This window comes from Chelmon rostratus, chromosome 16 (assembly GCF_017976325.1).
Source record: "Chelmon rostratus isolate fCheRos1 chromosome 16, fCheRos1.pri, whole genome shotgun sequence".
Classification (NCBI taxonomy): Eukaryota; Metazoa; Chordata; class Actinopteri; order Chaetodontiformes; family Chaetodontidae; genus Chelmon; species Chelmon rostratus.
The window spans coordinates 22165837-22184441 of record NC_055673.1 but is presented as its reverse complement, the minus strand read 5'-3'; the positions used below and the strand labels follow the sequence as shown (position 1 = coordinate 22184441).

At 42.8% G+C, this 18605-nt stretch overlaps 1 protein-coding gene across 1 annotated transcript in view; it reads left to right on the top strand.

Annotated features, from left to right (window-relative positions):
- Positions 1-2786: 2786 nt before the first annotated feature.
- foxo6b (forkhead box O6 b) overlaps positions 2787-18605 on the top strand; it is a 37962-nt gene continuing 22143 nt past the window's right edge. The window contains exon 1 of the mRNA XM_041955915.1: positions 2787-3275. Within this exon, the coding sequence (XP_041811849.1) occupies positions 2787-3275 (489 nt within the window). The remainder of the gene's footprint in view (positions 3276-18605) is intronic.

Below are 18605 nucleotides of genomic sequence, written 5' to 3'. Positions count from 1 at the left end.
TTTTGCTCGCTCTCTCTCTCTCTCACGCACACACACACAAACACCGCTCGCTTGCTCTCTTCACGTTGATAGGCCCATTTAGTCCTCATGAAAGCATTCCATTTAGGTGCATTTGAGGTTATGGTTGTCACTGACAACCGGCTGTCAGAGAGTGGCAGCCTCTATCAGTGTTGGAGGTTTCCAGAGGAGCTTACAACACACAGAGCAGCTATTGACGGAGCCCGCTTTATGAACTCAGACTCACCAAAGGCGGTGCTGTGTGACAAACACAGCGAGGGGAGCTGCTACTTTGATTCTTTGACCCAACAAATGGGAGGAATCTCCTCATGTGATAATTAGCCGTACTGTATTTAATTGTATTAGAATGCGCAGAATAATCAGTTAATATGTTGAGAGAGGTTAGGTGGTTAAAGACAAAAGTAATAAGTAGAATGTGACTATTTTGATGTTGGAAATGTGACCACAACACACTGACTGGGGAGAAAGCAGCGCCGTTAGCAGCTAGCATTCAGCCCATCTCCACTCGCGCTGTGACCAGAGGAGCCACGGTCTTAATGTCGTCCCACAGTCACAGTTCCTGGTACCAAAATAGTCCCTGCTCTGGGGGCAAATCTTTTTAATGACCAAGGAACTATTGGGGTGGAGTCTGCACTGCTTCACGTCTGTCACTGGCCAACCCCAGACCCGACAACCGAGCGTGCAAACATTCGCGGGGACTTTTAGTCCCTGCATTTAGTCCCAGTGCCTCCATAGTTCCAAGAGCTATTTGGTCATAAAGGAGCAATTGAGGACAATGAGGTCATGTTCTGAGATTATTATTACTACTTGTGTGTGTGTGTGTGTGTGTGTGTGTGTGTGTGTGATGGAGAGAGAGAGAAGTTTGGATGTTTTAGAAACCTATAGGAGTTTACATTCTACAATTAAAAACATGCTCATTGTAGAAATCAAAAGCAGATTAAGACACTATTTCTGAACTGAATTTGACTTCTTATAAGTAGCGTAATAAAAGCTTTACCCCAGGAACTTTTCCAGAGACACTAGAAACCTTTTTCAGTGTTTTATTTTTCAACCCTAACCATACCATAGCCAAAGTTTATCAGCATAGCCAGAAGGCATGAATTTCTAAAATGTTGGCATTGAATGTAACAAATAAAAACAAAACGTCAGTGAATGCAACACAGGGTTTTGCAGAATGGTCCATGAGTTATTTTGTTGTCAATAAAAAGGTAAACATTGGCAATATTTTATGAATCCTGCTTTTCTTGTCTGGATTTGTTTGTTTGTTTGTTATTTCACCAACTAAATGATTAACAAATGAGGGCTTCAGCATTTTTACCCCAGAACTGAGCGTGGGGAAGGCTTCGGAGCAGCATTTCCACGTTACGGAAAATGTAAATAAATTCAATCAAATGACCAAAGGTCATTATGAATTATATGTGTAACCTTCACTAGGAGCTACAGACGTAAATTATAGATTATTGCCCATGAGATTTTTAAAAACACAGTCAGGCCAGCAGAATTTCACACATTGAAACATATTAAACGTGAGCAGCTTCTATGAAGAGGCTATTACTCATTAGGTTATTCAAAAATAAAGAAAACAAAGTAAATATTTTTCTTTCATCAGCAATAACTGAATAAAAACCCATGGAGATGTACACTTGTGGAAAACTGGGCTATGAACATGATAAACTACAAATATGTGATTGAATTTATCTGTATAACGCGTATATAAAGCGCTGCCTGTCGAAATTGTATTGTTGAGAACATCACCCCCACCACACACACACACACACACACACACAAACACATACACACACACTCCTCCTCCTCTGGAAACCTGTTCTGGAGGGAGTGACTTGATCCAGGCGGCGTCCAATTATATGGAAGCAGCACTTATTCCACTTTATTCCAAGCTGCAGTTAAGTGGCTTGAAGCCTTCAGAGACGCAGGCTTGTAGTATAAAGGCAGAGCAGGAGGCAGAGAGACGGTGCCCGTGTGACATGTGAACGGAGAGCCACAGACAAAGGTAGAAATATCACACCAACACCAAGCGATAGCAGCAGCGAGTGAGGCGTCTGGCGGCGTGCGGCGGAGGCGCAGAGGATGCTCCCAATCAAATCCACGGGGGCTTTTTTTTTCACCCCTCGTGTCTGGAAATTCACGGCTTCACATAAATGATTCATGAGAGCCTGTTTCTATTTCTAAGGGAGTAATTGCGCTCGCAGTGAGTTTGAGCTGGGGCCGGTCAGCGACCAATCCGCAGAAAGACGCTAGTAAAAGCTGGGCTCAGAGTCTGGAGGAAAGTCAATTAATTTGGTGGGAGTTTGATAAGCGTTCCTTTTAACCTGCACTGGACCTCATCTGTCAAAAGGATCAACTGTTGCTGCAGCCGGAGCGAGCACAGGGACATTCTCCAAGTGTGTGCGCGCTCAGAATGGATGTTTGACCGTCACTTGGTCCTGCATGCAGCCACGCAGCCGCTGGTGTTTAATTAACATGGAAGAGAGACTGATACTGTTGTTGATGCCTCGGATACACCTTCATCTGTCCTGATGTGATGCCACATTGTTGCACTGAGGAGAATGATCATATCCCACACCGCTGCCGGCTTTTTCATCCTGGTTCATCATCTCTGTGTGTGAAACAGTGCATTTCTTTCTTTGTAAAAGGGACCAGTTTGGGCATTTTAACTCACTGGCAGACGTCAAGATTGACAGGCTTTTTTGTTATAGTGACCTTGCCCGGTTTTGACATCCATTCAGCGGGAGATCATCATGCTGATGATGATGAAGAACAGCGGCATGGATGCGCATCAGGTTGATATCGATTCGGAATTTGAGCCTCACAGTCGGTCGCGGTCGTGCACCTGGCCGCTGCCGTGTCCGGAGGATTTCCCCGGGGGAGAAGAGGCGAGCCGAGGTCTGGCCCTGGCATCGGTCAAAGTGGAGCAGTACAACGTGCCCGCATGCCGGGCCGAGAGAAAAGGCGGCGCACCGGCGGAGATCAAGCATCCAGCCGGCGCCCCGGCCCCGGTCGTGGCCGCTCCTGCCTGCATGTCCGGGGCTGCGCTCGACGTGGCCGGCCAGCTGCGCAAAGCCAAGTCCTCCCGGCGGAACGCGTGGGGAAACCTGTCTTATGCAGACCTCATTACCCGTGCCATCGAGAGCACCCCGGAGAAGAGACTCACCCTGTCCCAAATTTATGACTGGATGGTTCGCTTTGTTCCTTATTTCAAGGATAAGGGCGACAGCAACAGTTCAGCCGGATGGAAGGTAGGCCACATGAAAGAATTTTCTGACACCACATGGTGAAGGTTTTAGTGGAGAAGCTGCACTATATTTAGGCTTAGTCTGTGTCTGCGGCATAACTCATTTTCTACATATTTGAAAGCCACATAATTGACCCCTGGTCCCAGCAATTTATGTCAGTGGCGTGTCCCCGTGTCACTCCACGCTACAGTGTGTGGAAAGGGGCGGTGAGCATGGTTGGATAAGGGTTCACTGGGTTCATCGTATTTAGGGTTCGCCTGTGCATAGGAGTAGCCACACGGAGCCGAACTCCCCCTCTTCACGGTTCCCTTTGGATAGGCAACAATTACGCGCTGTGACGCATTGGTGAAGTGTCCGGTTCCAAGCCTGTACTTCTCTGCGTTATCGGGTCACACGGGGGACAAAGTGTGCCTCCGGTCCGATCTGGAGCGTCACCCATGCTGCCGGTTGGGCGCTCTGGATAAACCGTTTGGAGCCACCCCGCCCCCCTGCTATCCAGTGCGCGCACGTTGAATTACGCACAGGCTGCGCGAAAGCATGGCACAAGGCGAGGGGCTTAAAAGGACAATAACAAGAGATGATGACATGGTGTCACAGCAAACAGATGTAACTACAGATTATCCCTTAAATTCAAATTAATATGAGGTTAATCTAATAGATTGGTTGCTGTAATCTACTTAAGTTTACCACCCGTTCTGTGTGAGGATTAATGGTCTTTGTTTCCAACCCTGTGCTGTAGCATCCCCTCATACATCCTTTGTGTTTGACAAAGTTTTGCTTCCTCATGCCACTTTTTTTTTTAATGTTAGCCATTAGCAGTTTAGTTCATTCAAAATAAATTTACACTCTATTCCTTTATCTGGTAAATTGTGCACTAATATGTAAGTCATATGTGAAAGGAAAGGAGAAAGAAAGAAGAGGAAAAAACTTGAAAATCTGATTTGCTGTGTCTCTACTTATGTTTTAATGTCTTTTGTCCGTGGTGGGAGTTTCATCAAAGGGCTACAGAGGGTCAACACTGGGAATTTCTGAAATGCTGGATACACACTATTAACTCTCACAGAACAAGGGAGTAGCCTCAATAACTCCCTTCTTGTTAAACTGACTTTTACTGCCTTACTGGCATTGTTCTATTCAGGAGCCTGAAAAAATAGATACATCACTCAACGTAATGACAGTCTTAAAGCTGACTGGGAAAAATGTTTAAAGAGTCACTCCAGTGACTTAATGCTTTACTTTAATAAAGTTGGTGATCTCACAACAGATGTATTGAAGAAAGACAATCGAAGGAGCAGAGGCAGAGATATCCTGACTTTTTGTCTCCAGGATGGGCTGAGCGCAAAAAACACTTTGTCCTACAATTCCCACAATGCAGCTCAATAACGTCTTTTATTAAACCCTCTCTGCCCACACGCCAGTTTGTAACACACACTTTCTGTTTTTTTTTTTAAAGTTTTGAGCCCAAACTGAGATAACTTTGATGACATCACTGTGACATCATCAGGTTTTTCCCCCTCCAAACTTTAAAGCTCCCTCAGGGGCCACAGACGACATTATACAATCGCTTTGCCGGGGCTGAGCAGCTCTCATCGTGACAAGCAAACTGTGCATTGAGTGTAAAATTGGTGGACTGTCCCTTTAAGATTCTTTCAATGCTTTTGAGGTTGCGGTTTGCCTTCCTGTGTGTTTTGCTTTTCTGACACAGCCTGGCGATAGAAGGACTACAGAGGAAGGGGAAGCACAAGTTGCAGTGGGATTAAGCATTTCACATCATCTGTGTGTTTGACATTGATGCGATCCAAAATCCTCTATCTGCTCCTCCTGTCATGTTATCATATCCTTACAGCATTTTTTGATAAGTGCCATTGTCTCCTTTCTTCCCGTCCCTCTCTCAGACGAGGTTTTTTTCAAAGCCTTCCCCTGCTGCGACATCTCATTTGGCTCCATACCAGACTCCAATTGAGCAGTATTAAGACGCAGATTAATCTCAATAAAATCACCATTTGATTTAGGTCTGAGCAGAGCCGCAACAACCGCTGTCCAATCTTTATGGTATGGGGGTTTTAAAATTGGATTTAAAGCGTGCTTAATTCCCGAGGCTTGTTTGTGCTGCCCAGGGATGCCCAGCTTGATACCTGCTCCTGCTCCAGCTTTGCGTGGAGGTTTTGATTGGCTTGGTCTGGCAAGGGAGCTGATTGGTGGAGAGAGGCTCCAAGTTGAGGTGAAAAACAACTTGATTCAACCATAATAACACTCCTCAACAAAACAAAAAGGAGAGAGAAGGAAGACACACACACACACACACATGCACGCACATGTTAGACTGTAACAGTTGGCAGCGATTTTAATGAGATTTGAAACAAGCACACACGCACACACACACTTGGTGCAATATATACACTCTTACACATTCCTCTATGTTTCTGCTTGGATTGGGCAGCACTTGGGGAGGGGTGGTGGGTGGGTGGGGATGTACAGTATATGGATGGATGGTTGGATGGGGTGAGTGGGAGGAAAATAAGATCCAGAGTCTTGCTATTAAAAGCAGTCTTTAAGAGCTGTTGTGTAATCCTGTCTGAGAGCTGCTGCTCAATTCAGCCGCTGGGCTCTTTGTCTTCATCTGGGCCGGCAGCTTCTCCTGCCTCTTAATACCACACACACATACATATACACACACACGCGCGTGCACACACACACACATACTGTCCTCACACACAGTTGAGGTGTCGCTCACTTATTCAAGTGTCAAGCCCTAAGGCTACAGCGGTGTATCGGATTTCTTTCACACGTTCACACACTTCTTGTGTCCAGCGGTATTGTATAGATTTCTTTGATTGTGGTCACACACACACACACACACATATACATATACGCACAGTGTTGCTTAAGCATCTGGCAGCAGGGTTACCATGATGACTATGTATGGATTTCTCTGACTGTGGTTCAGTAATTGTGGTCAAGTGTTTGGGCCATGTTTGTTATTGCATCTGAGGTGGGAGGCTGTGTTTGGTCGTATGAAGTGAGTTCAGTTCTGTAGGTGGTCATGGCGGCGGTGATGCGGGGGTCCGCGCTCACACACACGCTGTTATGTTCATTTCACAAGTGGCTCTGCGTGGGAATGGATGCGCGGAGCTGTGGCCTGTCTGCAGGCTGATTCGACACCATGCGGGCAGGTAGGAGCTCACTGACTCTACCTGAAGGCTTTACAAAGCAGCACGTTAAAGGCGCGTCGTGGGTGTACGACTGTTGTAATCAGAGTGTGATATAATGAGCGTACAGCAAACAAGCAGCAATACACATGAGGATCAATTAGAATTTCAGAAAAGCATTCATTCCTCTGTCCGACTGAACACCCTGTTATAGCTTGAAAACGCCCCCTTCACAAATTCAGTGTGTAATATAGTGCCTGTACATTCATTTACCAACTCAAAAAAGCAGATTTAGTCTTTAGTTACTCTTTACCTTAAATTGATTTGGTGCATTTTACATCCAACACCTGCGAGATAGCCACAAACATTTATGAACACTATTGGATCAGTTCGAAGCTCCATATCCACGCAGACGTGTCAAAGTGAGACATAATCCCTGCACACCTGGATATAGTTGAGTTCTGCTACTTGACCCAGACTCTCCGGGTCCTGACAAAGTGTGAGGTTTTAGTTTGGCTTTGTGGGTTTGGGCTCATTTCAAATGTGATTCATCAGGAAAGTTCTCTCTTCCACTCTGACTGATAGAAAGAGACAGCTAACATGTCCCAAATCACTCATTCACTACTCCCTATGTAATAGGCTCTCTGTAGTTAACTGTATAGTGAGCAGTAAATTGAGATTTTTGACACTCATGAATCATTATCATCTTTCATCGTCACTGACAGCTGCAGAGTTGCGTGACTGTTACTTTTTGCGTCTACAAAGTGCAGCTCATTGCATTGTGGGACTGTAAGCAGAAAGTAGTACACACACTATATTTGCAGTTTTTTTTGGAGGACTTCATATGGAGCATAAACTTCATACATCCACACTCATAAGGTGGAGAGTAAATACAGTGCACTATAGGGGCAGACAATGTGTTTCATTCACCCGGTAAGCTGGTCGGTAATGGACGACGTAAAGAAGAAATATAACTTCAGGTACAGATCAGGATCTCTGTGCAGAACTTTAGTACGTAGACATAAAAAATAAACTCCCATACATTGTCAATACACTTAAATTCCTGTTTTGTGATATAATATTTATATTTACTGTAAGGCCAACATGAACAGCTAAAACAGTTCTGGTACTTTCACATGAGGGCTTTCTGTAACTGTGTTCCTCTCACTGTTCTGAAGTGGTCGAGGCTTGGTAAAAGGTGATATCAAATAACACCTGACTTCTATTTTCAAAATGTTAACTTTCATCGCTGCTTCTTTAGTCGTGTGAATATTTAATGCTATCCAGAAAAACAGAAGATTTAAAAGTTTTCAGGGTTGTTCAGGCCCAGCAGGTAAACCTCCACCAACACACTCAATCCAAGTTTTAAGATGATCTGTAGGCAATGCACTAAAACTTGGTGCAGGAGCTTATTTTTGGTCATTTTTGCTCATACACATTTCTGAAAGAAAACATAATAAATTCAATAAATAAATAAATAAATTGATTTTTGTAAAGTAAATTGGATGTATATGCAGAGAAACGCTTTAAATTTGCAGTATCAATGTCAGCCCTAAAAATAGTCTGATTTAAGATCCCTGATTTCTGAGAGTAAAAGTGGATCTTTAACTCTAATATGCTTCTAATCTGCTTCTAATGCATCCCAATGCACTCCATGGACAGTATTACTGCCCACGCTGATGGCCATCACCTTGTTCTGCTGAGATTCCACTTGCAGGAGATAGAGAATAAGGTGCACAGCACAGAGAGAGAGGCAGAGAGAAAAAAGAGGAGGCAAGGAGACATTTTGAAGAACAAGGTATTATTTGTCCTGCCAATAAAACCTTTTTTGAATTGGATTCAGAATTGAGTGGGAGAGGGAGAGAGGCGGAGAGAGAAAAGATAGAGCGAGTGTGAGAGTGGTGGCGGTGGCCCCTGCTGCTGAGCACATTGATAGCAGCCTTAATGCCTGTGATGCTCCAGCGCCAGCCGAGACAGAGGGGAATTGGTTGGAGATGGTAGAACAAGCTTAGAGGGTTCCCTGTGCCAGCCGGCCTGGCGCTGGCTCAACAGAAAGCCCTCTGCACTGCTACACAGTTATTGTTATTATCACAAAGGCCCAGCAGAAGGAGAGGCAGCTCTCGAGTTGGCGGGCTTGGCGCTGGGTTAACCGGGGGCGGAGAATGGGAAGAGGAATTTGGAAGGCGAAGGGGGTTGGTTGTTGAATCTGAAACTATGGTAAAACTCATCTGATCAGTCCTGTGAATGGAGAGGAAACAGTTGGGCAGAGTCGTTGAGGGCTTGAATGGAAAGGAGGCCATGCGGAGATGGACAGATTTTGATCCGAGAGGATCAGTTGCCTTGTCGGTTGATGCCGAGCTACAAAAGGCATTAGAATAGAACGCCGGCAGATATCACTTCAATCTGGAGAAGGGCTGGGATGTAAACAAGGGATGCACCGGCAGTGGAGGCGGGGTGTTCGCCGCTTAAATGAGTCATAGTGGTTGGAATAGAACATAATATTCTCGCCCTCAGCCCTCACACTTCAATCAGTTGGAATAAATCAGCTGGAATAAAATGTTGAGAAACGCTCTACAGACGGAAATTCCAGAGAGAAAACCGAGTCCAGACACACAACAGTCACAGGCAGGCGGATCTTGGGAATTGTGCCTGGTGGTGTGTCGTAAAATGTCGGCCCAGCACACATTCTCTCCGTGTTGTCTACCAGACCTCAGGGCTTCAAAATCTTCTGGTGTCTGGCTCGGACGATGAGCAGAGCGCGATTCAAAAAACATTCAGTCCTCTGTCCTCGCTGCCAGACTGTGACTCAGGAACAGGTCAGCATGTGATACTGTTACACTGCTAACAAGGCCTTAAGTGACCACATGAGATGCTTTCTATCATCTTTGCTCCTTTTCGACAAGTCATTCTCTATTATTTTTGCAAAGTTTTTACAAATCACATACACTTAGAAACATGGTTGCATTTTTTCTGCTGCTCCAGGCTGCACATTGGTTTGCATTCAGATCCCATGAAAACCTATTAGCTGAAAGCAACTTGAGTTATGTAATCCATTTCTATTCAATTTTTCATACATACAGAAAGAAAATCAATCAACCAATCATGTTTACTTTACAAGTTTTCACAAGTTACCATTTTCTAAATCATGCTGTTATTTTGGTAGAATTTGGTTGCATTTTGTTGAATGCTCCAGGCAGAGATTTTTTCCCATTAACTTCCATATAATATGAATATCTATTAGCAGACTCCTGAAAACTGGTTTAGTTATGCGATCCATAACAATGATCTTCAAGGTTGCATGAATTTTTCAAGTTACAGAGTTACATTATTATTGTTGTGGAAGGCAGTACAGAGGTTTCAAATCAATCGGTCTTCTAATTGCATTACCATCCAATAATAATGACACAAGGGCTGTCATTGTTTTACAACTTGAATTTGAACAAATGATAATTCATATGTAAATGTCTGAGTGAATTCAAACACGACTGACGTAGCCTAATCCTGAACTATTTAGAATTTTGAATAAAATGTATTGATGTAATGCAGATTTGAAGGTGATTAATTATGCAACACAAGCAAGTTGTACAAGTCTGCTAAGTGAGTTTCTTTCGAATTGGATATAGATGGAAAACAATGGCTGCCCAGAGCAACATGCATCCAAATTTCTAAAATACAACAACACAGTTCGCTAAAACTTACAAAAAGTACATATGATTGATTGATTACTACACCATATGGAAATTGATAGAAATCAATGGTTGCCTAGAGCAAAGACAACATGCATCCACAGCAACGTCCACAATTTCTAAAATTTAACAGTGTTGTTTCCAACTTGTAAAGCAGTAGTAGTACTGTAGTAGTTGTGACTCCGCATTTTGAGATGTCCTTGAAAGTTTTACATCACGTGAGGAGTTACTTTTGAAATATAGTCATCCTAACAATCCCAATCCATCAATTCACAGCAACACCAAGCTGATTATAATCCCACTGGAATCAGAGAAAAATGTTATAATGTAATTATGCATCTGAAATTGCACTAAATTTTAATGTGATTAATGGCACGGTTGCTTCATAAAGTATTCAGCCCCCTAACTTTCTGCATATTGTACTCATTATACTTTGCACCAATTTTAATAAATCATCATGCACTCACAGTGTGTTTATTTATAATGGGCTTTTGATGCCTTATAATGCCTTATGAGCACCACTTCAAGTAATGTGTTGCCCTGATTTTTACTGCAAATGGGATTAGTTTTTGAGTTCCTGCACACGCTAAAATGTGTCTGATAGAGGTTTGTATGGATCTGAAGATTCTGTGTGTGTGTGTGTGTATTTGAGTGCGTGTGTGTGTGTGTGTGCATCTGCTCTTGTTGTATAGCTGGGCCTGATGGGAGTCCAGGTCCGGGGGGTACAGCTCTAGTTAATAATTCAGATGAGGCTCATTATCAAGGCAGCGCAGATCTCTCTCTGATTCCACCTTAATTGCAGACAGGATGTGCCTCTCAGACACTCTCAAAGTCACTCCCCCTTCTGTCTGCAGCTGCAAATGACTACCACACACAGATCCGCTAGTTCTCCTCCAGACCTCAACCCTTCGCTGCGGGTCCCCTCGCTGAGATCAGGCCAGTATCTCTGCGCCAGCAGGTGAATGGACATTTGGAGATGAGTAGAGATAAATCCCACTCAGAGCTTATGACTAGCACAGAGTATCGACTCCAAGGCCAGGCATGTGCTCCTATTATGAGTCACTTACATTTTTAATCAGATCTTCATGAGGGCTTTCTCCTGTTGGAAGGCTCGGCAAACTAAGATGGATGGGAGGTAATCAGTCGGAGGACAGCGGCTCTGTGATTAATGCTGCTGGAGAGTGAACCTCTCACCGCCACGCTGGATGACCTGGATCGCGACTTTTCAACCCCAAATTTTCCGTAGCATTGATGTGAGGAAAAGCAAGAGAACTGCTGCTGCTTGACAAGTGCTATCAGACTTGTGTTTCATTTAAATAATGGCCTGCTATTTCACAGCGAAGGTCCTATTCCCACAGGTGATTGTACCAGACAATCAGGATTAAATTCAGTCCCACAGAACAAATCTACATTGCCTGCGTTAGTGAGAATGGGACAATCTCCTCTGCAGATGGAATATGAAGTATGAACGAAACTGCCACAACTTACCAATGCCTAAAGATCCTTCTTAAAGATGTGTTGTTCATGCTGAGAAACTATTTCTGTGAACTACAAATGTTTCATGCATCCATCCTGCTGCTAAACGTAGCCTTTTTTCAGCTTGTGTTTTTAGAGGCATTAGCAACAATTAGCTGAAGCCTGCAATTTTCAAGTCAAAGACAAATGTCTGCCGGGAAATGGTGTTTTTGCTGTCCAAACTGATCCAGTCATGACATTTTTTTTTTTTACTGATGAGTTTCAAAGTAGGGCTGTGTTTTTTGGGGAGGTTTACTGAACTAAAGGAAACAAGACAATGTGGAAATGCAGCTTGCTGGACTCCTTGCTGGATCTCTGACTTAGCTTGAATTAAGTGAAGACAGTTAACGGCCCTGCAACCCGATGAGTTGAGGAAGGCGCCAACACTGCCAGGGCTAAGGCTTTTATGGTGAAAAATGTACAGTATGCACTCGCTATCCAAGAACCACTCGAACTACAGATTCCTTTTTAAGTGCTACATGGACATGAGAGAAGAGAGAGTTGTAGCATTCACATTTTCTCATCATGAGACATTTTCTACAAACTGGATCTCAAACAAAATTCTCGAATAGTTCAGGCCTGTCATACGGGTCAAGTACAAACAGATTGTCTTTCGACAAAGAGGACAACGTGTTTGCTTTTTTCACACAGGAGTTATCTAAATGAATGCTAGCCATGCTACCAGCTCTGTGATGCTGTACGTTCACACAACAGTGCTTTGAACTGTGAACATGACCACAATGGCAATGCAGATATGATGTACACCCTCTTATTTTAACATGTCAGCATGCTAACAGTTGCTATTTATCACTAAACACAAAGTGAAGTGGAGGCTAATTGAAATTCCATTAGTTTTTCAGTAGTTTTCATAGTTTCTGAGACATTTTACTCAAAGCCACAGATATCAATTTTGGGGAAAAACCAAAATCACTATGCTTGTCCTTTGAGAACAATGGATGTCTGTACAAAATTTCAGAGCGATCAATCCAGTAACTGTTGAGATATTTTAAACTGGATCAAAGTGGTAACCCCACAGACTCCCATTGAGCCATTTTACTCGCATGGCTAAAAATAAAATTAAAATGATTCAATGTGAAATCAGCATGATTGAGTTGAGTTGAGATGAGTATTTATTTATGCACGACAACTTGTACAATTCAGTAGTGGGAAAGTTTTTACACTCAAACAGCTGCCTCAGGCTCTTTATGTGAGTTTATGGCCTGCAACATTCTCCACTGCCTCACACTCAATGCAATGTTTTCTCCCCATCTCTGTGACTGTCACGTTCCCTTGACCAACTCCAATTTTAGTTACGCGCCACATCACGTTGAAAAACTTTTTTGTTTTGCCTTGAACTTGATGTCAAGCCATTCCTTGTTTCTGTCATGATGCAGCTCTGAGACGACGCAGTGTTGACAGCTGTAGTAAAGTACTGTATGTTTTCTTTTTACTTTTGGGCACAATTTTATGAATTAAACTTGCCCATAAATGAATCAGAACAGGTAGCCTTGCATAGGGTGTGTCCATTATGCAAATGATCAATAGGGCCCTGTGATTTCTGCGATCCAGAGAACATGGATGGAATTGTGGAAGTGCGAATCTCAGAAGTGCAACCTCATGGACAGATGTAAGAGCAGAGTTTGATGAAGACTTTGTGGCTGTATGCATGGAGTCAGGTAGCGTAGCCTCTGTCAGACTCACTTACTCGGTGTGTTTGAGCTGCATTCAGAGGCTGTCCTTCAGAAGATCCGTTATTCGTCCACCACATGGTTAGACACTCTTTCTGAAAAAAAAAGTGCTTAAATCGTAAAATAAAATGGAATCCAAAACTTAGAACGGATTTCTTAGGGCCGTAGATCAAATTTAAAAAATGTGCAACTACTCACAAACAGTGGGCATTCATCAGGCTGAAAGACATGAATACATGACAAGCTTGTGACTCAAGAGAGTTCGATGAATCCGACGTTGAGTTCCAACATTTGTGTGAGCGAACCTCATTGTAAAAAGATAAGAACACGAAAGCATTCTTGCATGAGGCCCAATGATGGAGTCGTTTGAGAAAAGCCAAAAAAAGTCTCTGCAAACTCGCATGTGAGATATGAAATGGAGGACAAAGCGCTAGACAGTGGTAGAATTTCAAAAATAGATTTGCTGCCGAAAAAGCTCAAATGAATGGTCGCACTGTTTACAGGGCATATTCATAAAAAGCCGCTCTCCATCATTTCACAGTGCAATCAATCACTCTTAGTGCGCATTGTTCTCAGCGTAGTTCAGTCATGTTCAGGTGATGTTCAGCATCAATCAAGTCACATTCATTTGCTGGCAATTGAATCCATTTTCATTAAAGATGTCTATAATTGCACTTTGATCATAGTTGATAAAAGCCAGTTGATAATGAAAGCCATTAGTGGCTTAAGAGCAGGATCATTTGCTGTGTTTTAAGCAGAGTTATTTGCTCATTGTCTTTGTTAACAAAGTCTGTTAAAGCAGTTGGTGCGCTGGGGAAGGTGTCTGCTAACGATGTCAATTTGAGCGTAGACACAGGAAAAGAACGTGCCCATTGTCTATTGTCAGCACAAAGAAGGGTCAGGGAAGAGTATTTTCACTTAATGAATATTCATCAGTCCAACGGCATATTTGGACAAATTACAATAAAAGCCTTTCAAGCTGGAGCTGAGTGGCAATAATTTACAATCTAGCCATTTTGGACATTATTAATCAAACATCATTAAACTGCTGTAGATCAGCGCTAAGCAGATGTACACTATGTTATGTACAGATTGTACAACTTGTGTGTGTGTGTGTGAGTGTGTGATGGCTTGCTGAGGGCGGTCGAGGAGGCAGACAGAGGTTAGCAGTGTAAGACGGCCTCTCGGTGGATTTCTGTGTCAGTTTGATGAAAATAGGTCAGGATTCAGAGCTCGGCGTTTAGCATTCTGCCCATGTGATGGCTGACGCCGAGCCTGACGACGGCTAGCCTGGAATGAACTCCAGACTTTTTCTGTCTCTGTTCCCTCCCTCCCTCCCTCCCCCCGTCTTCCTCCCTCCCCCCGTCTTCCTCCCTCCCCGTTCCTCTGTAATCTGAAGTCTGTCCTGTCATCCTCTGTCGCTCTCCTGTGGCTTCCGTCGCTCCGAGCTCACGTAAAGAAATTCAAATCTGTGGCCGTAGATTAAGCCCGCTCCTCCCCAGAAATTGCAGTTAAATCCACAATAGTCTGCGTCTGGTAGAATTTATTTGATTTAGATGTGCTTTTGAGTATTGTATTCCCGCTTTTGAGGGAGAAAATAGATGTGCTGCAAAGTTTTATGAGGATAATATTTCAACCGGGCAGTGACCTAGCTTAGCATAAGGTCTACGGTATGTTTGGTCACCAGTAGAATGGCTTGATTTATTATTCTCCTGCAGAGCAGGCCCTCATCTCTCATGACTGCCATGCTTTAAAAATGACTCTGTAAAAGGTGAATTCACTTACAGATGAGGCGGATCAGTGTTCAGCTACATCTGAGGCAACTGAGTCACAATAAGCACCTCTGGCATTTGGAGAATTGGCTGTACACAAATAATGGGCAAATATAAAGCTAACAACTAGAGGAGATAAGTGAAAAGACTGCTGCAAGGTCAATTCTGTTAAGTGAATTTTCTGATAAGGCTGATTTGTGTCCAATTAGATTACCTTAACAGAAACAGGCTGTTTCATAGCCTTCAAAACACTGTTGCCTGAGAAGAGTTGGTTGTCTTACCTGGCTATTAGCCAGCAGCTAATTTAGAATGAATCCAATTGTGAACATGTGACTTGTAGCTATCTAGCTAGCACTAGTTTTGTCCAAAGGACGGACATTTTTTAGAGGCTATCTTCACTCAACACTAAAGCAAGATATGTACAAGAGCTAAGCAGATAGTTTTAAAATTTGGAGGATGGGTTTGTATTGATTTTGGTTAGCCTGTAGCTTTTCCTTTACCTAATATCACAATCCATCGGGCAGATTGCCATGCAATTTACCGAGCACATTCATGTCACCCAGGGCACACATTTGTTTTCTTTTTTAGCTTTCCTTAAGTGCCGCCTCACTCTAATGTTTTGTTTCAAGACATCCCATAATCCAACAGGCTTTGCCCATTGCAGTGAATGAACTGTGCTCAGAGCAGCATTTGGGAGTAATGCAGGGAGAGATTCAACACTTTCTTAGGGTTAGATTGTTGAATTTGTTTAAAAATCTAAGGCTCGACATTCGTGTGGAATTTACCGAGCACATTCATGCTCTGGAGAGGATAAACCCTTTTAGTAATCACACTGTCTTTCCTTTAGTGTCACCTCCAGGAAAAATCTTTATGTTTTAGCCAGCTATTGGTATGTAGAGCCCCGAAAGTCCCATAAGATGACATTTTCTTATCTTGTGCACACAACATAATCTTGTGCAAACATGGGATGATTGTAGTAATAGTACAGCAATACGGTGATTTTCTGGTTTATGGTTGTCTAATAGTAATATTACGGGTGTATTCATGAAAAACCACAGTGCAAAAATATGAAGGATCTGTTAAGAATAAAAAAATACTATGACCAGTATTTGAAGTATTTTTAGATATCTGATGCTTTTATTATCTAAAGAGAACACAGGAAATAAGGAGAGAGATGAAACAAAGGTCATTGATACACGTTATTATCTTGTGCACACACCTGACTGGACTTTAGAGGCTCTTCAGATAAGGCTCTGCGAATTGTCACATCATAACACCGTTGTTGCTCAACAGCATTTTCATACTGTTAGCTTTAATGACCACTTCTGTCTCTAAGGGCCACAAGCATGGCTTTTTAGTGTCTCTGATGTCTTGTTAACAGATCCATCAATAGCTACAATGTTAGTTGTTGGGCAATCACACGAATCAGCTGCGAAAATCTAACTTCTAATGGCCGAGACCTCCAGGGGCTTTAAAAGTCACAGCTTCACCGGCCACGATAATAACAGACAGCAATGAAAGTAATCATGTCTGTTTATTCCTGCAGAGAAGACCAAGTGAAACACAACCAGCCAGTCAAAGGGGCTGCTGCTGTTACTGAAGTTAAATGTTTGCAAAGCCGTCTGTTGTGTTCATTCTCTGCAAAGTCTTATTTGACCAGTAGCTGCTTCCTCCTGCGTCAGCCTCTACCTTGTGAAGTGTTAGATTGCAGCTGCCGAACTGATTTATTGGCCCTCTGAAAGTCTGACTTCATCAAATCCTTGATACCCCTAGTCATATATACTGTCTTTGATGAGAGCCACCAAAGTCGATGTGCGGATTTAATAGCGGCATTAATCTGCCTGTTTAATGGTGTTGTTGAGTGGAAGGTGGTCACCACAAGATGCAGCACTAAAAGATGAGTTATAGGCCCAGCCGGTGAACGATGAAAGGGCAAAATGCAAAACAGCTGAGATGTGGAGGAGAGTGGCGGAATTTAACAAGGTCTTCCTCTCGGCTGTACGTACGAGAGGACGGATAGAGAGCGAAGCTAGTTACCGAACACGGTGTGAAATAAAAACATTTCAGACAGTGCTGTCAAACTTTGCAGCGGGTTGTCATCAGTCGCAAGGTGTTGCTAAACGCATGCCAGAGGTGATATTTTATTTGTTTGCATGCTTTGCGTTCCTGTTAATTTACTGAGAACACATGATAATTGATTCTCATGTGACATTTTATGGGCTCACACAAGTAAATTTCTCTTCTCATAACCCTGTTTAGCTAATGAGGCGCTAGCCTCAACCATCGTACACCTTTTTTCAGGTGTTTTTCAAAACAGTCAATCTTGTGGCAGGTTGTTTTTTTTGTAATGAGGCCCAGTGAGGACTATGTGTCATGTTTAATTAGCTGTGGTTAAGAATAAGGCTACACCAATATACAGGGATCAGAACCAGGCTTTTATTATGGATTCTGTGCCTACAGTGTGGTCAGGCTCTGATAGGATGAAGCTCAGCGGAGGAACGAAGAACATTTACTCACAAAAAGAAGTACTTTGAGGATTTAATGCTGCTTTATCCTGTGTGTTTACTATCCTCAAGATTTTGCATTCAAAACACGTGAGCTCATAAAATCTGACTCATTTTTACAAATAGGATACCCAACAGTACATAAAGTTAGAATTAGCTCCATGTCAACCTGCTAAAACATTAAAATGCCATTTCCACCTTAATGCAGTAATAATAATCCAGTAATTTAATGTAACACAGGATGAGCACTTTTACCTTTGATGCTTTAAGTACAGTTTGCTGCTACGCCTCTGTACTTCGACTCAATATAGATTTTTAATGCCGGACCCCTACATGTAGTGGAGTATCAGACTTTGTGGTACTGCTCCTTTTACTTAAGTTAAATTTCAAAAAGAAATACGGTGGCTTTTCCACTGTTTTGCACACATTTCTCGTCATGGGCAGCAGTACTCTGAAAACAGTTGTATGATGTCCTCTGCGGCTCAGGGGAGCTCTGTAAAGTCTGAGAAAACAACCCTGATGATGTCTTTGGGAAGGTATGACAAAATACACTGTCAAGTTGCATTATGGGAATTGTAGGATCCAGGGTTTTTGGTGCTTGACCCATATGAGGGACTAAAAGTGAGCATATCTATCCCCTGCTGCTTCGATTTAGAGAAAGTCCCCCGACTTCATGGAAGTGCAATACTGAAATGCTGAAGGACCCCTTTGGATAACACTGTGAATGCAGGATTTTTGTATTTTTTCATTGCAGTGTTACTTTTAGTAACACCACAACAATCAGGTTAAGTCTGCCACCACTGATTAATGTGACGTAGTTTCATTGATTGAACATTTGATCAACATTGCAACTGATAGTAAGACATCACTCTGATCTGAATGTAAGAGATTATTCTGACCAAATACTATTAAAGCATGACTGTTTTCAGCAGCAATATTAATTACAGCATCATCTGTTTCAGTGGAGTTCAGTTCTAATGTCCCATTGTAGTCTAAATGCTGTATCAGAGGCTTTTTTG